The sequence below is a fragment of the Plecotus auritus genome, assembly GCF_963455305.1.
Source record: "Plecotus auritus genome assembly, chromosome: 2".
In the NCBI taxonomy this organism is placed as follows: Eukaryota; Metazoa; Chordata; class Mammalia; order Chiroptera; family Vespertilionidae; genus Plecotus; species Plecotus auritus.
In genome coordinates, this window is record NC_137771.1 from 79,356,733 (window position 1) to 79,374,665 (window position 17,933).

The 17,933-nt window shown below is 40.7% G+C and overlaps 1 protein-coding gene across 2 annotated transcripts in view; it reads right to left on the reverse strand.

Annotated features, from left to right (window-relative positions):
- Nucleotides 1-5,097: 5,097 nt before the first annotated feature.
- The window catches only part of E2F3 (E2F transcription factor 3), a gene marked incomplete at its 5' end in the record, with an annotated part of 96,816 nt that continues 83,980 nt past the window's right edge, over nucleotides 5,098-17,933 (reverse strand). Inside the window, 5 exons of one of the 2 annotated variants that reach the window (XM_080655209.1) lie at nucleotides 5,098-8,667; nucleotides 10,759-10,894; nucleotides 12,155-12,264; nucleotides 15,858-16,045; nucleotides 17,381-17,600. In XM_080655209.1, the coding sequence (XP_080511335.1) occupies nucleotides 8,405-8,667; nucleotides 10,759-10,894; nucleotides 12,155-12,264; nucleotides 15,858-16,045; nucleotides 17,381-17,600 (917 nt within the window). In that variant the 3' untranslated portion in view covers nucleotides 5,098-8,404. Of the gene's footprint in view, nucleotides 8,668-10,758; nucleotides 10,895-12,154; nucleotides 12,270-15,857; nucleotides 16,046-17,380; nucleotides 17,601-17,933 lie in introns of both variants that reach the window. The other variant, XM_080655210.1, reaches the window with a different exon arrangement.

Below are 17,933 nucleotides of genomic sequence, written 5' to 3' on the forward strand. Positions count from 1 at the left end.
GGGCCCACCACCCAAAGTCAAATCTTATTACATCACCATATATTAGGTCCCCTCCACCCTTCAACCCCTTCCTCTGGCAAGCACCACACTGCTGTTTGTGTCCATGAGTTTCAGTTTTATATCTCACACTAGAGGCCCAGTGCATGAAAATGGTGCACGGGTAAGGTCACTAGGCCTGGCCAGACAGCAGGGCCGATCTGTGGGGCAACCGGCAGAGCAATCAGGGGACCCCCGCTTGCACCTGCCTTGGCTGGCCTGGGGCCTGAGGGCTGGGGGTAGCTCCTGTATTGAGCATCTGCCCCCTGGTGGTCAGTGCACATCATAGTGAACGGTCATTCCGTCGGTTGGTTGATTTGCATATTAGGCTTTTATTATATAGGACTAGAGGCCCAGTGCACGAAATTCGTGTATGGGGGGGTGTGTGTCCCTCAGCCCAGACTGCACCCTCCCCAGTATGGGACCATTTGAGGGATGTCTGACTGCCCATTTAGGCCTAATCCCGGTAGGATCGGGCCTAAACAGGCAGTCAGACATCCCTCTCACAATCCAGGACTGTTGGCTCCCAACTGCTCGCCTGCCTGCCTTCCTGATTGCCCCTAACCGCTTCTGCCTGCCAGCCTGATCACCCCCTGACCACTCCCCTGACAGTCTGAATGATGCCTAACTGCTCCCCTGCCAGCCTGTTTGCCCCTAACTGCCCTCCCCTGCAGGCCTGGTCCCCCCTAACTGCCCTCCCCTGCAGGCCTGGTCACCCCCAACTGCTCTCCCCTGTAGGCCTGGGTTCGCTCCAACTGCCCTTCCCTGCAGGCCCGGTTGCCCCCAACTTCCCTCCTCTGCTGGCCTGGTCACCCCTAACTGCCCTCCCCTGCAGGCTCGATCGCCTTCAACTGCCCTCCCTTGCAGGCCTGGTCCCTCCCAACTGCCCTCCCCTGCTGGCCATCTTGTGGCAGCTATCTTGTGTCTACATGGGGGCAGGATCTTTGACCACATAGAGGCAGCCATCTTGTGTGTTGGAGTGATGGTCAATTTGCATATTACTCTTTTATTAGATAGGATAGAGGCCTGGTGCATGGGTGGGGGCCGGCTGGTTTGCCCTGAAGGGTGTCCCAGATCAGGGTGGGGGTTCCCTTGGGGCATGGGGTGGCCTGGGCGAGGGGCCTATGGTGGTTTGCAGGCCAGCCATGTCCCCTGGCGACCCAGGTGGAGGCCCTGGTATCTGGGATTTATTTATCTTCTATAATTGAAACTTTGTAGCCTTAAGTGGAGACCAAGGCCGGCCAGGGCTGGGGAAGGTTGGCTTCCTCCATCGCCGGGGGCAACTCAAGCCTCCTGCTCTCTCCAGCTCCATGGCTGCCGCCATTTTTGTTGGGATTTATTTATCTTCTATAATTGAAACTTTGTAGCCTTGAGTGGAGGCCTGGGCCCGCCAGGGTGTGCGGAAAGCTTGTCTTCCTCCATTGCCGGAGAAACCCAAGCCTCCTGCTCGCTCCATGGCTGCAGCCATCTTGGTTGGGTTAATTTGCATACTTGCTCCTGATTGGCTGGTGGGCGTGGCTTGTGGGTGTAGCAGGGTGATGGTTAATTTGTATATTACTCTTTTATTAGATAGGATGAGTGAAATCATATGGTTCTTAGCTTTTTCTGGCTGACTTATCTCACTTAGCATAATATTCTCAAGTTCCATCCATGTTGCTGCAAATGGCAGTATTTCGTCCTTTCTTATGGTTGAGTAGTATTTGATTGTGTGTATGTACCACATCTTCTTTATGCAGTCCTCTATCGCAGGACACCTTGGTTGTCTCCATGTCTTGGCCACTGTTTATAATGCTGCAATGAACAAAGGGGTGCATATGTCCTTGCAAATTCATGTTTTGGGTTTTTCAGGTAGATACCCAGGAGAGGGATTGCTGCGTCATATGGTAACTTTATTCTTAATTTTCTGAGGAATCAAACTGTTTTCTACAGTGGCTATACCAGTGCACATTCCTACCAGCAGCGAATGAGGTGAACATGTTTCTCGTAATGGACATTGTATGAGTGAATACAATTAACTTTTCTATAATGGTTTTCTTTTCTGTCTCAATAATATTATTCTCAGAATAGAATTGTTCCCAGAATAGAATGAGCCTATTTCTGAAACTATACTCAAGTAAGGTTCTGAATTATAAAATATTTACACAGCTTAGTCATACATTCACCTTTTTAAAGGATGCAGCCCTAACATGATTCACATTTATCTTGCCTGCATTTTTCAACTGCTTTTGTATATGGGCAATTCTTGTTTTATTTACTAGCTCCCACCATCCACTGCCTTCAGTCATCTTAACTGGAAGAAGGAATACATCTTTGTATCATTTTGTTCAGATTTTATCATTGGCTTAACTATATCCCTGGGTAGATAGCAGTTATGTTGGAAGACAGAATTCAGGTCCCCAAATTCTGGGAACATGGGACTCTTAGGCAGAACTAAGGATGAAAGCAAAAATGCAAAATAATAGTAATAAAAATTTCAGCACAAGGTACAAAATGAGGAAGGTGACAGTAAAGGTGAAAAAGCTTTGAGCTCATTATATCAGTTGCCTTTGGGCTTAAAAAAAAAAACATTCTTAAATCTCAGACTCTTCGTCTGCAAAACAGGAATAATTCATTCAAATATGTATTAGGTATTAGAAATATGTATTCTAAGAACTGGGGACACAGTAGTGAACAATACAAAGGACCTTTCCTCACTGAGCTTACATTCTGTGAGAAGCGATAACATGTAGTATGCTTTGAAAAGTCAGAGCACTCAACAAAGCACTTACAGTAGTACCTGGCATTTCAATAGCCAAAAGGTGGAAACAACCTAACTGTCCATCCACTGATAAATGGATAAAAATGTAGTAGTATCATACAATGGAATATTATTCAGATTTAAGAAGGAATGCAGTACAGGCACATGCTGTAACTTGGATGAAGCTTGAGGACATTATGCTAAGTAAAACAGACACAAAAGTTCACATCTTGTCTGATTCTTTATAGCAAATACCCGGAACAGGCAAATCCATAGGAACAGAAAGCAGATTAGTGGTTGCCAGGGGCTGGGAATAGGAGATGGGGAGTGATGGTTCAAAGGGTATGGGGTTTTCTTTTGGGATGAAAATGTCCTAAAATAGTGGTGATCTTACATAATATTGTGAATGTATTAAATGTCATAAATGGTTCATTTTGATATATATTTTTTACCTGGCATAATATAAATAGTACCTGGCACTCAATCTTATATTATTTTACAGCAAAACAAAATCGCTCAAGCCCTGGACAGTGTGGCTCAGTTGGGTAAGCATCGTCCTATACACCTAAAGATCATGGGTTCGGGACACAGACAATGGGGTGCTCAAGGCCTGGGGCAGGTAATGGGGGGAAAAGGGAGTCATATGTAATACTTTGAACAATAAAGAATTATAAAAAAATAAAAACATTAAAAAAAATCATGGGTTCGATTCCCAGTCAGGGCATGTACCCACTAGGTTGAGGATTAGATCCCCAGTTGTCACACGTGTGGGAGGCAGTTGATCAATGTTTCAGTCTTGAGTGGATGTTTCTCTCTCTCTCTATCCCTTCCTCTCTCTACAAATCAATAAAAGCACGTCCTACGAAAGATTTTTAAAAAAATTGCTCAAATAGGAAATTACCTAGGTTAATAAATTATTAAATATATTTTTAATTACTGGAATGTTATGCAGCCTTTGAAGAGAATGAACATGATCTAGACGTACAAATATGAAAAGATGTCCAAGATGTAGCTAGTAAAAAAAAAAAAAAAAAAAAAAGCTAAAGATCAGTATATACTTGGTATGATTTGTTAATACACATGCACATGCCCTAACTGCTTTGGCTCAGTGGATAGAGCGTCGGCCTGCAGACTCAAGGGCCCCAGGTTCGATTCCGGTCAAGGGCATGTACCTTGGTTGCGGGCACCTCCCCAGTAGGGGGTGTGCAGGAGGCAGCTGATCAATGTTTCTCTCTCATAGATGTTTCTAACTCTCTATCCCTCTCCCTCCTTCTCTGTAAAAATTCAATAAAATATATTAAAAAAAAATAAAATACACATGCACAGCTCCACCGGTGTAGCTCAGTGGTTGAGTGACCTATGAACCAGGAGGTCATGGTTCGATTCTTGGTCAGGGCACATGCCCGAGTTGCGGGCACAATCCCGTGTGGGGCATGCAGGAGGCAGCTAATCAATGATTTTCCCTCATCACTAATGTCTCTATATCTCTCTTCCTCATCCTTCCTCTGAGATAAAAATATATTTTAAAAAATACACAAGCACACACATGTTTATATATGCCTAGGAAACAACGGGGTGTGAAGAAATATGAAAATAGTGGTTACTTCTGAGGTGAATAGACTGGTCCTGGGTGGGAATTCTTTTGGTACACATTTTGAAGTTTTTAGGTGAGCTTAGAGTTAAGAGTGTGACATAGCAGTCAAAAAAGCATTAATATGACATTATAAGAAATACAGAATCTTGAACGAGGGAGGTCATTACCAAAATTGTAAAAGAAAATGTATTGGCTTCATACACCTTATGAGGATTTATACACCTTATAGAACTTGACTTGTCACATTCTCAGTGTAAAAATCCTTCTTTAATACCTGAGAGCAGTCTCTACAGGTGGTCAGAGACATAGCAAGTTCTTGTGCTTCCCAAAGTGGGGAGTACACCACAAGTGCTCCACAGATATTTGTTCAGTGTTCCTGTGGTCCCAAATAGCCCAGCGGGTGTGGCTCAGTGGTTGAGTGTCGACCCATGAACCAGGAGGTCATGGTTCAATTCCCGGTCAGGGCACATGCCTGGGTTATAGGCTGAATCCCCAGTGTGGAGAATGCAGGAGGCAGCCGATCAATGATTCTCTCTCATCATTGATGTTTCTATTTCTCCCTTTCCCTTCCTTTCAGAAATAAATAAAAAAAATTTTTTTTAAAGGATAAGGTATATAGTATCTTAAGCTTTTGTGCAAACTTTCCCCTTAACTTGTTAAAGCATGTCTTTAAGAATGAGATTAATATAGAAGCTTCAGACCATTGTAAGAAAATCCAGCCACAAATCTCAACTCTTAAAAAAAATCATTTTATTGATCCATTACCATACAAAATTTATTCAAATTACACCCATTTGAAGTGGTAAGATCACAGCTAGAGAACAGGTTACCCTGTAACAAATCTATTTACAAAATCCATCATAAAAGCTTTTTTCTTTTTACATTATATTACACATTTTCTTTTTTAAACTAGCATACAACACAAAGCTAAATTGATTAGTAGTTTGCCTTCTCCCAATTTTGGGAGAAATATTTCCCTTTGACAAAATCATGTACCCCATAGGAAAAGAAATTCCCACAATCTGACAATTGCCACCTGACTGACTCTACAAGGCATCTTCCTTCAAACCTCTCACACACACGAGTTGCCATGCACACGCTGAGTTCTTACTTCTTTTTCCTGAAAGCTAAAGCTTTAAATACTGCAATTCTATTTACAGATCTACACTTGAAACAAAAGTGAAAACAAGAACCACAACAAAAAACAAAAACAAAATATAACACTCTTAAAAAATTACAAACCAGCTAGAAAATATTCTGGCAGTGTTTACAAATTAATTGCTATCTTTGTACAAAATTGCTAGATAATGAAAATGTGAGTAGACTACATATCAACTTAAATAAAACAATTGCTATGCACAAGTCTGTACATATAAACACACATCTTAACACTGTTTGACAGCTCATGTGTTGCCCTTTATACAGTTTATTTTCTAAGGCTCACGCAGTCATAATTCGCACACTTGTAACTTTTAGCCATTTCATGTGTGAGCTTTAATAGCAGCAACTCAATGGTACCAGGAAACCGGCATACTTTGACTTAAAGTAACACAAATACTGGAGAACTAACCCACTTTGTGTGCCGGATACTATGTTTAAAAAAAAAAAAAAAAAAAAAAAGACGAATGCAAACAGAACAAAGTATGGACATTTCATTAATGTACCCCAGTTAAGCCCATTAACTGGAGAAATCTTATGCACGAAGGAACTTTTAAGACTTATTAGTATTCCTTTCATTCTAAAACAATAAATACGGCATTACATTACGAAAGGTTTAAGGAGAAATTCAACAAAACACACAACAACCTAGCCAGGTGAGCTCAGTCGTTAGACTTTGGAAAAAAAATTAGCTTTGTGCAGCTGGCAGAGAATTACACAAAGCTGGAAGCAGAGGCAGCTAACCAGATGAGATAAATATGGGAAATGGGGGAAAGCTTGGCATAAATGGTTTCCTATACAGGAAAACACCCCACAGTGCATTTCCAGTAGGCACTTGACACAAAGCTCCCCTCCCCTCCCCCACCCCAAAGCTTCATCTCGGACCACATATTTGTACCAAGTCCAGTGTGTGAGGGGAGGAGGCTGGGGATGGAGGCTGAAGAAAAAGGAGGGTAATCTGCACCTTTGTTTTTCTTCCCAAACACACATCCACGCATACCTACACAAATCGTTTAAAGTGCTGGTGTCATGGTTTTGACCCCCACCACCACTTTGCATATTGTGGAAATCTACCTAGAATAAACTGGCTGGGGTGTTCGTGGTTGACCGTTTCGTATTTTTCCTAAGGGATATTTTCAATTCGATTACACACGTGAATAGAGTGCCTACTATGTGCCTACCAGTGGGCCAGGCACATAGCATTTCAGTTTCTCTGTTCCTGTTGAGGTTGTTTTTTTTTTTTTAAATAAGACTCCCTCATCCCCACAGTCTTTAGCATCCAAGGAATGGATTTGAGGTACTAAGTCACATTCCTGGTGAGAAATGGCCACCTCCCCTGGCCAATGGGAAAGCCACTCTTGGACATAACTGGTAGGATTTGCAGCTGACACGAAGCCTCCAACCCGGGACACCATTCCTGAAGAGTAAAGTGTGAAAACACCCTGGCATTCTATCGCGTCATTTTCTACGCCCACACTTCCCTTGGTCCAACTTACTCCTTCATAGAGGAAGGGAGGACAGGTTGTGGCCAGGGGTATTGCAACCCTCCACAAAGTGGGAGCTCCCTGGTCTCACCAACCTGAGTAAATGCCACTGGTAGAATGCCATTCACACAAAGGGATGCCTTTCTCCCTAGAGGCCTCTCCATCTGACCGCATCCTGAGAAGTGGTCTCCCTGAGTGCAGTGTTAAGAGAGCCCTTTCCCCGGTCACGGGGCCCCGGGAAGCCCAAGGACAGAGGGACCCACACCTGCTGTTCCTTGGGACTGCTATATCATCTGACCTGGTTCTCCTTTCAAAGGGGCCACCAATGTCAGCGAGGACAGACTCGCTCCAAGCTCCCCTTCTGGGAAAGGAAGCCAAATGGGGCAATGCTTCTGCAGAGGCTGTTAAACCTTAGGTCACACTCGTTTAGATGCTCTGATCAGAGAGGTTCTCTATCTCTGCTTAAATAATTTGAATTAGCAAAAACCGCTTCAAAGTAAACAGTTAAATTGTAATGGTGATGGGTGCCACAGGAATGCTTAAATGGCAGCTAAAAAAAAGAAATTAAAAAGTCTAAAACAATCCACAAAGAACTCCTCAGTAGGTAATTGCTACAAATCAACTTTGAACTCACAAACATGTTGGGGGCAGGGGAGTGGGAGTGGTTTATGGAGACAGGAAAATCCACAACAGCTTACAGTGGCAGATCTCAACTATTCTTCCGTATCTGCAACAAGTATTCGAAAACAGGTTCTTCATCCGAAAGGCTGTGGAGGTTCTCTTGACCTCCAAGTTGGACCCATAGCCCATAGCTTACACTGAATTATGACAGTAATTTAAATATTCCTAAGAAGAGCTGAAGACATCCATTTCATACTTTTGCATGACTTCAAGTTTACAGTTCCTGCAGTTCCATTCCATATTAGCAGACCCCAAAGACATGCATTCTGCAGAGAAGGCACGGCTTGAAATGCTATTAAGGAAGATTGCTGTATTCCAGTGGCCCAGGTGGCCAGACCCCGTTCTACAGCCCATCCATTAGGCACAGCAAGCCAATCCGGGAGGGAGGAAGGAAGGAAAGTATGGGTGAGAGACACCTGATTGCACATTTTCTCACTTGCTGACTCATCCAGGAGATTTTTGGAGCCTGGGGCAAAGCAGGGTTTTCCCAAGGGAGCCTGCAACTGTGCGTTTAGACCATATATATATATATATATATATATATATATATATATATATATATATTCATTAAAATGTCAGCTTTGTTCTGAAGTTTGTAGTTTACTTCATGATACTATCTTGGAGGAAGAAGGTAGGAAGGGACAACACTGCATGACAGATGTTCTGGTTCCATAATAAAAAAATATTGGTTTATAAGGAGTTCACAAAGCATAATCAACTACACATGAAGTCTTCCACCAGCGGGAGCTTTTCCAAATCATAAGCATCAAAGAGATCGCTGATGCCTTCTTCCTCCCCGAGGCTTAGGAGATAGTCTTCTTGGAGCAGGGGAGGCAGTAAGTTTACAAATGGTCCTTCTAGGTTGGAAGGAATTTGGTCCTCAGTCTGCTGTAAAAGGTTGGCTGGGGAGGCCAAAGGAGAAAGGTTTGCCATAGAAACTGAGCAATCACTATGTCCTGAGTTGGTTGAAGCCAAGTCTGAAATGAAAAAAATTGGTGGAAACACAGAAGTAAGTTAGAATATACAAGTTGCTGTTCTGAAAGCTTTCACCCCCTGCTAATGACAATTAGGCAGCATTATGATACAGATCACCTGTCGGCAGTCTCTAGTCGCTTACTCATCTTTTAAAGTACCCTTACTGTTAGCAAACAAGACTTTAATTAGCTCCAAAGATTAGAGGTTAACAAGTTAAAAAAAACTTCTCTCTGATATCAACTGGTCATTATTTAAGGAAAAACAAAACAAAACAAAACAAAACATATGGTAAATACTATAAAGTTGGCTCCCTAGTAGAAACTCACTGATTTTAACTTAGTCTTTTTTAAACAACCAGCTTATTTTATTTGTTGATTTTAGAGAGAGAGAGAGGAAGAGAGAGAGAGAGAGATTTGTTGTTCTACTTATTTATGCATTCACTGTTTGATTCTTGTATGTGTTCTGATTGAAAATTCAACCCAAAATTTCGGCATATTGGAACCATGCTCTCACCAACTGAACCACCTGGCCAGGGTGAGCAACCAACTTATCAAGGATACCTCTAAAAATACAAAAAAGAAGATATTTACTTTGAATAATTATGGGGGGAAATGGTCTTTTGTTTTACTATTTGACATGCTATATAGTAAATAGTTCCACCTTATCTGTGGTTTTGCTTCCCCCAGCTTCAGAATTACCCATAGACAACTGCGGTCTGAAAATTTCAGAAATAAACAATTCCTAAGTTTTAAATTGCCACAGTTCTGAGTAGAGTGCTGTCCTGCTCCATCCTGCCTGGGATGTGAATCATCCCTTTGTCCAGCATCTCCTCACCTTAGACACTCCCTGCCTGTTAGCCACCTAGGAACCATATCGGTTACCAGATGGACTGTTGTGGTGCCACAGTGTACCTGATGCTACTTCCCAATGCCTATGTCATTCTCCTCACTTCATCTCATCATGTAGGCACTGTATCATTTCACATCATCACAAGAAGGCTGAGCACAATATACAGTACACGGTAGTTTGAGAGACCATATCCACATAACTTTTATTACAGTATATTGTTATAATTGTTCTATTTTGTTAGTTACTGTGGTTAATATCATACTGAGCCTAATTTATTAATTAAGATTTTCCATAGATACCTATATATAGGAAAATACAGTATATACAGTTAAGCCTTGAACAAAATGGGTCCACCCATACTCAGATTTTTAAAAAATACTCGTACTGCCTTCGATCCCCAGCTGCGAGTCCACGGAGGTCCTGCAACCAATCCTCCGCATTCCGAGGAACAATTTAAGATTTGGGGGCGTCAAAAGTTATAGGTGGATTTTCGACTATGTGAGGGGGTCAGTGCTCCTAACCCTATCATTGTTCAAGGAGCAACTGTATAGGATTCAGACATCTACTATGTTTTTTTGCTCAGTATTAAATCAGACCTGTTCACTTAAATCACTGCTATTCTTGCTGCTATATTGGGAGGCGGGGAAAAAATGAAACACGCATCCCCCCAATCTGAAACTGGAAAAAAAATAAATAAATAAAGAAAAACGCAAAGAGCTTCCTTTGCTCCAGGGACAGTGCAGGAAGAAGTTAGATTTATTTGGTTGGGAGTTTCCTCCCATATCTTCTCCCCATCACATTTCGGGGGGAGGAAGAGGAAATTAAGACAAAACTTCTTTGATAGAAGGCTTTTCTCTCCCAACACTTCTCTCTCTAAGGATCTCTGTAGCATCATGGAAAGGTGTGTAGCCAAGGATAGCTGATGATTCACTCAGCTTCACTCCCCACTTCAGTTGGGTTTCCAAACACTGTAAGGAAATGGTTTCTGCCAATAGCCAAATCCTGAGGGACTCCATTCGTGGGTGGAGGAGTCATTAGCCCAAGGTCATTATTTTATTCTGCAAACTAGTGAGAATGCCTTTAAAAGAAAGTTCCCTTCATAACAATAATAACAGAAGATTTTGTGTCTTGCCTAGACTTGTGGTTGTGATACAGAATTATTCTAGCCTGGCTGGCATGGCTCAGTGATATAGTCACCTTCATTTTTAACATAGTTTTCAAATGACAAAAACAAAATTTTTTACCTTTGGAAGTGGGTTTGGAGATATTCCCATTGTGGTCTTGGTTGTTTGTTTTCATTGGACTGTGTGTTTCAGTCTCTTCTGGACACAAGTAAACCTCAATGGGCCCTTGGGTACTTGCCAAGTGTATTTGCAGGCTCTACGAACAGAAGAGAGTGAGAAAGGTTCAAAATGAAAGTTCTTTTGGAAATGAAAGCAATAGTAATTTTCATCTAAACACGTAAGATAAGGGTAGTTTTCTTAGTTCATTTTGCTTTGTCACAGCTAGTCTACCTTTACCAATGATTGCCATCCCCTAGAGGACAGGTCAGCAAACTATAGCCCAAGGCCCAATCCAGTCCACCAACTGATTTTGTGAAGAGTTTTATTGGCACAGAGTCACGCCTATTCCCATTACTGATTGATGGATGGCCTCTGGCTAGGTGTTGTTTTTTTCTCACACAGAGTTGGGCAGTGAGCAGTCCCAACAGAGACTGTATGGCTCACAAAGCCAAAAATATTTACTGTCTGGCCCTTTAAAGAAAAAATTTGCTGACCCCTGTCCCGGAGAAGGTGAATTATGCTCTCTAAATATATTTTTTTTTAAAAAGCAACACACAAACTATTAAAGGGTGCTTTTAGTGTTCCAAATACAATATTTCCATGTTATTATTCCTTTATGGTAGGGCTTTTTTAATGTTGAACTTTAATAACCACTGGAACTGAGTTTAATAAGAGAATGCAGCACACTAATATTTAAAATTCCTCTTCATCTAGGTCATAGAGCTATTATTATCACTTAAGGTGAGAACTCTACCCTAGATCAGAGCTTGCAAATTTCATTCTCTTTTTACTTTCTATGCATATTCTTTTTACTACATTTCTTTACCTTAGAGTTATAGTCTGGGCCTATTATTAAACTATATCTCAAACCAATCACAAAAATACACACCCTACTTTCTTACAATATTCTAGCCTATGAAATAAACCAAAGTCCCATTTCATCTCTTAAAAGTAAACATGATATAAATGATAAATTCTTAAATGTGCTAAGATAAGTTAGGGGGATACTTTACAGCATTTCTATCTCTATTTGTAGTGGGAACTATATTTAGAGGAATCAACATAAAATTCTCCAAAATTTCAAATTGATTGGAACCAACAAATTAAGAAAAAAAAGAAAGTACAAGAGGGACAGGACATCATATACCACCTTGAGCTGAGTGCTCTGCTTTGTTAAAATTAGATCTTTTGGACACTCAATATATATTGAACGGTTGAAATGTTTTTAAAGTTAGTGTTAAGTAAAATAGAACTTTCTAGTTTTCAGGAAGATATGAACTTTAACCATGAATCAATGATTCTTTAACTCCAGGCATTCCAGAAAGATCTCTGCAGATGAACAAAGACGTCTCCTTACCTCTATTGGGTCAGGCACTTCAAGTCTTGTTTCTGGAGGGGCTTTCACAACTATAACAGTTTGGTCTTTAAGGCCACTAATTTTTCGAATATCTTGATATGTAGCATAAGCTAACGTAATGAGTGTTAAGGAAATCTTCCAACTAATTGCCTCAGATGTAACCATTATGAGATTAACAAAATAGACGTGTGGAAAATTTTTGAAGGATTTTATGATTTATAAGAATATATCTGTCTTGCCTTCTAGATCTTTAAATATATGGGATCTTCCACGAATCTTGTTTTCTGGGTGATATTCTAAACAACAAAAGAAATGCATATCTTTTTCCTGCCCGTTTTTAAAAAGTCCATGGCCATTTGAAATATTAAAATAAACACAGAAACAGCATAGTTAATTTATCAAAAGAAAACCAAGGCCCGGCTGCGGCGGCTCAGTGGTTGAGTATCAACCTATGAAACCAGGAGGTCATGGTTCAATTCACACTCAGGGCATGTGCCCAGGTTGCAGACTAGATCTCCAGTAGGAGGTGTGCAGGAGGCAGCTAATCAATGATTCTCTCTCATCACTGATGTTTCTATCTCTCTCTCCCTCTTCCTTCCTCACCGAAATCAATGAAAACATTTTTAAAAAATAAATAAAAATATTTTTTAAAAAATAAAAGAAAACCAAGACCCATTTGGTCAATGATTTTCAAACCAGGTTCCTCTGGAATGCAAATATTTCCTGAGTTTCCATGAAGTATGCTATCACTCAAATCAAATGACGGCAGATCCCAATTTACAGAAAAAAAAATTTAAGCTCTATTAAACATAATTTGTTGTAACTTCCAGTAACTTCTATCTTCTACTTGACTATTAGCAAGTGTTAGCAGTCACCCTAATGCATGAATGAATGAATTAGTAGCAAATAGATATATTAGTGGAAGAACTCAGAATACTGCGGAGGCAGGCAACATATTTTCTTAAGTGTACCTGGGCTGGTTGTGATTATATATTAAGAGTGTCAGTCCTGCCCTAGCCGGTTTGGCTCAGTGGATACAGCGTCAGCCTGCGGACTGAAGGTCGCAGTTGCTGGCACATCCCCAGTAGTGGGAGTGCAGGAGGCAGCTGATCGATGTTTCTCTCTCATCGATGTTTCTAACTCTCTATCCCTCTCCCTTACTCTCTGTTAAAAAAATCAATAAAATATATATTTTTTAAAAAAGTGTCAGTCCTCAGAAAAATTATCCTTTATATGACATTAACTCTATCAATATTTCAGCGTTCACAAGGAAGTGGCTTCCAGATGGTCTGCAACCTGAATGAATATGAGAAACACTGATTTAGGAAAAGAGATTAAAATAATATTTCAGTACTCTTGGTTGTTACTTCTGAGCACTGAACAGTTCCCTTAAGGGCTTGGGCAGCCAAACCTACAAAGATGTCATGAAAGAATATGGTACTTATACGATAAAAATATCCATGCAAGCCTTCCTAGATAGACAAGCTTTTTACTTGGCACTAAGAGAGAACATGGCTTTCTTATAAAGGGACATGGAGTAACATAATGTACAATGGCTTTACCCAGCATTTAAAAAATAGTAATCCACCAAAAAATGCATAGAATAAAACAGCAAATCACAATTCAATGAAGGCATTTCTATGCATAATATAATATAGCTAATAGAGTCTGTGATCTAACATGTTTAACACAGAAATAGGACTTAGTGAACCTAGAGAAAATAATATCCCTTAGAATAGTAGCTTTTTATTAGAAATTGAAGGAAGCTATAAACCCATTCACCAGGAAAAAAAGCACATCCACCCCAATCTGCACATACATTTAGGGGCATTTGTCAAGACGACCTTCTTTAAATCTCAATAATTGAGACAACAGCCAATTCAGAGTTGAGCTTAATTGGACAGCTCAAGCAGGATTCCAGGTTTTAGGTCACCATTTATCTCATCAAGAAAGACCATTGGTGCCGTTATAAAAGTCCTGACATGCCCTGGCTGGATGGCTCAGTTGATTGGAGCATGTTCCAGTATACCAAAAGGTTGCGGGTTTGATTCCTGGTCAGGGCATGTGAGGGAGGCAACTGGTCCATGTTTCTCACATCAATGTCTCTCTCTCTCTCTCTTAACAGAAACGTATCCTCAGGTGAGGATTAAAATAAAAGAAAAAGTCTTAGAACAGCTCTGAATTTTTACTGAGAACACTGGGAAAACTGATAACCAGGTACTTACACCATAGCCCACTGTCAAAAAACTACGTGACAAGAACTCAGTAAAATAAAAACTCATCTACAATTACTCAACATGCTGCAGGAAAGAAAATTTCAACACATTTGTGAACAAGCTGTACCAAATTTGGAACTGAATGGCAAATGGAAATAAATGGTGCAAACATATTCTCTAATCTTATAAACTTAAAAGTGCTTCCACTGTGGCTCCCTCCTGAATTTGCTTCTTGGGTTAGCAGCCCCCTGCATGGAAGCTTTCATTCCCTGCAACAAAGGCTGCAGAGAAAGCTAATGTAGGTGACAATGCCATAAAGTACAAGCTGTCCATCATGTGTAACCACCCAATCTCCTCGCTGGGGGTCTCAACTAAACAATGAGTGAAACAGCCCAACGACAGCCATTCTTATTTCTTCCCCTGTAAGCCCACTCTGGCCATCATTAAGGGTTCATATCAGCACAACTCTTTATCCATCTCACTAATCATCAGCTGACAAGGTTAATCTTTGGTCAAAAAGAAAGGAACATTTGCTGTTTCAAAAAAAACCGACCTGAATTGGAAAGTAAATGTCCCCGCACCCTCCAAGGGAAAGCCTACTGGAGAGGAGACACTAGAAGAAAGTGGACAGGACACACTTTATTCCCTGTCTCACAGAGGTAAATGTGGAATGAGCGAAGTCTGGAACTAAAATTAGAGGTGGGGTAATTTAAAATACTGCATTTGTCTTCTACTAATAATTGAGCACACTGCAAAATCTTCTTGCCAAAACAACAAAGCAATCTCCCTAATCTTTTGTCTGAAGTGAGATGATGAACAGTAAGCTGTACTGAGAAAGATGGTCACCAGACTGTTAGCCTACAGAGAACAGGAATTGGCTTTCTGTATTTTTATTTCCAAGAACTTACTGTTTACAGATGAACAAATACACTGAGATTTGTTGGGCCTTGTGGTTCTTTTGAAACCAGTTTTTGGTGTTGTGAATCAGCCTAATGCTCTTTAAAACTTATAGAATAATTTTTTATACTCAATTTCTTCAGCTATATATCTCAATCAGACAGATTCAACAAATTCAATTTCTCCAATAGCTGATGAAAAGAAATGTAGGATGTGAGAACCCCAACAGTGACAGCTAACACCCACCCAAAATCTGGGAAGCCAAAGATGAATCTGTGGAATGTTGTCATTAATATTAATACTGACACCATTTGTATCCTATAATAGTGTTACCTTACGCAATGAGTGTTCCATATGTGTCAACCACACATGAATTTAAAAAGTTCCCTCCTTGCTGTAAAATAGACATAATAGATGATTATCTTTCCATAACTACTGACTTCTAATACAAAGTGGGTTCACACATACACACACACACACACACACACACACACACACACCCCACTCATGTGCATGAAACCAAAGTAAAAGTCTACCTTGTGCATAAAAGTCAGATTGTCAACTCTGGAAATAGTCTAGAAAGCACTAACCCCCAATGACCAGGTGGCACAAAGGATATCTTTGATTCTCTGAATCCTCGGTTAACAGTTTGAGGTCCAGGGTGCAGCTTTGGATCAGTTCATCTAATTTCTTCTCTTCCTGACTGAGCTCGGTCACTTCCTTTGACAGGCCTTGACATTGGGCCAGCATGCCCCCATCCTCAGACAGACTGCAGCCCCTAGAAACCCAAACACAGACTCTTCATGGCTACTCGAGAGGCCAATGGGAGGAGGGAAATGAACAAGCAAGGACGGGCAGGGAGAAATGATCCCTTGGGGAAATGTCCCTTTCTTGACATAGGAGGTCCCAGGGATTGTTTGCCAAGTATTAAAATTAGAACATTTATACATATATATTTTTTATACATATAGTCCTTCACTTTTCATACCATAGAAATTAAGTGAAAAACCACTACTATTTCAGATTTCTTTCCTACAGAGGAGGCCTGTCTGCAGAAGGCTCAAATTCATAGGGCAAAGAGGCAGCTCCTTCCTGCCACATGCCTCCCAGGGTGGGGGTGGGGTGGGAGGTGGAAAGCAGGTAGGAAAACACAGAAAGATAGAAAAATTTGAAAGAAAAGATAGAATGATTCAAAATTCAACAAAACATCATCCAACAAGCACAAAAGGCCTAGGTAATTTCTGGGGGTCTTATGCCAACAACTAAAAAGGAAAAGCAGGTTAAGGAAACAGATATATGTGCTGTTTGGAAGCACATAGACCAACACCCAACAAGTTTCTCTAAACCATAGACCAAAATGGATTAATCGAATTGTAGAAATTCCAAAAAAGTACGAAAAGTTACCTGTTCAGCTTATCATGTTTGAAGTAGTATTTTTTCATGCCCCATATAGATTTATTCCTTCCAATATGCTTTAATAGCTCCTTCTAAAATACTGGCTATTCAGGTGCTCTGTTCATAATTCACAAATTTAATCACACATGTGGGTATATAGGTGATATGCATTACCATCTCCGCTTTCTAGAAGGAACTGAGACATTTGACACTTGCCTTAATTTATTCAGAAAGTGAGTTAATCTGCTATGAGAACCATGGTTAAAGATATTTGGCGACTGTATGTATACAGAGATGTGTTAATACACAGCCATAGTTAATTTCCAAATTCCTGTTGGAGTTAAGACATGTGCAAGCATTTATGAGATTACACACATGGACTTCACCATATCAAATGAACAGCATTCTACTTTACATCTGTAGGACCCTAATTTATCCCAGGATCCCCTTGCTTGTAGCTAATGGAATAGAAACTCTTTTGTTTTGTTTTGTTTTATTTTGTTATCTCTGACAGTATCTAAATAAATCTCTTCCTAAAGAGACTTAGAACTTGTGGCTAAGGAGTTGAGGAAGGAGAGAGAGGTGAGAGAAGAAGAGAGTAGGAGAGCAAAAAAATGAAGTGTGGGCATGAATGTGAAAGTTAGGATGGAGAGGAAGCTCAATGTTTGAATGGACCATCAGAGCCAGGGAATGGGGTGGGGGTGCGACTCATACTCACATCCATTGCACGTTGTTTTTAGACTTCTTCTTAATGAGGTGGATGCCTTCCAGTACATTGGTGATATCATAAATCCTTCTCTTTTGCACTTTCAGCACCTCTGCTGCCTTGTTCAAATCCAAGACCCCATCAGGTGACTGGCTCAGTAGCTGAATGAACTTCTTGGTGAGCAGACCAAGTGATGTATCATACCGTGTTTTTTCTGAGGGAGATTTTGGAGCTTAAAGAAAAACAAAAACCGAGCGGGTGGGGGATAGGGGGAAAGGTAAAAGAAATGAGGGGTTTCTTTGCAGCTGAGCAAGCCCCTCTCCCACTGCAACCCAAGTATTAGTATCAGAAGCAAAGCTGTTTCTGTGAAGTTAGAGAGAAAGCTATGAAACTGCTTTATTAGAAAAGGGACAGTTAAAATTCCTGTTTGTGAATTTCTCAGTGGTTTCTACTTTGGTTGATCCTATTCCCTGAAGCTAGTAAAGTATCTCACACAAAGTAGGTGCTCAAAAATGTCTGATGAACGAATGAAAAAGTACGGTAGCCTCATGGGATCAGCACACGT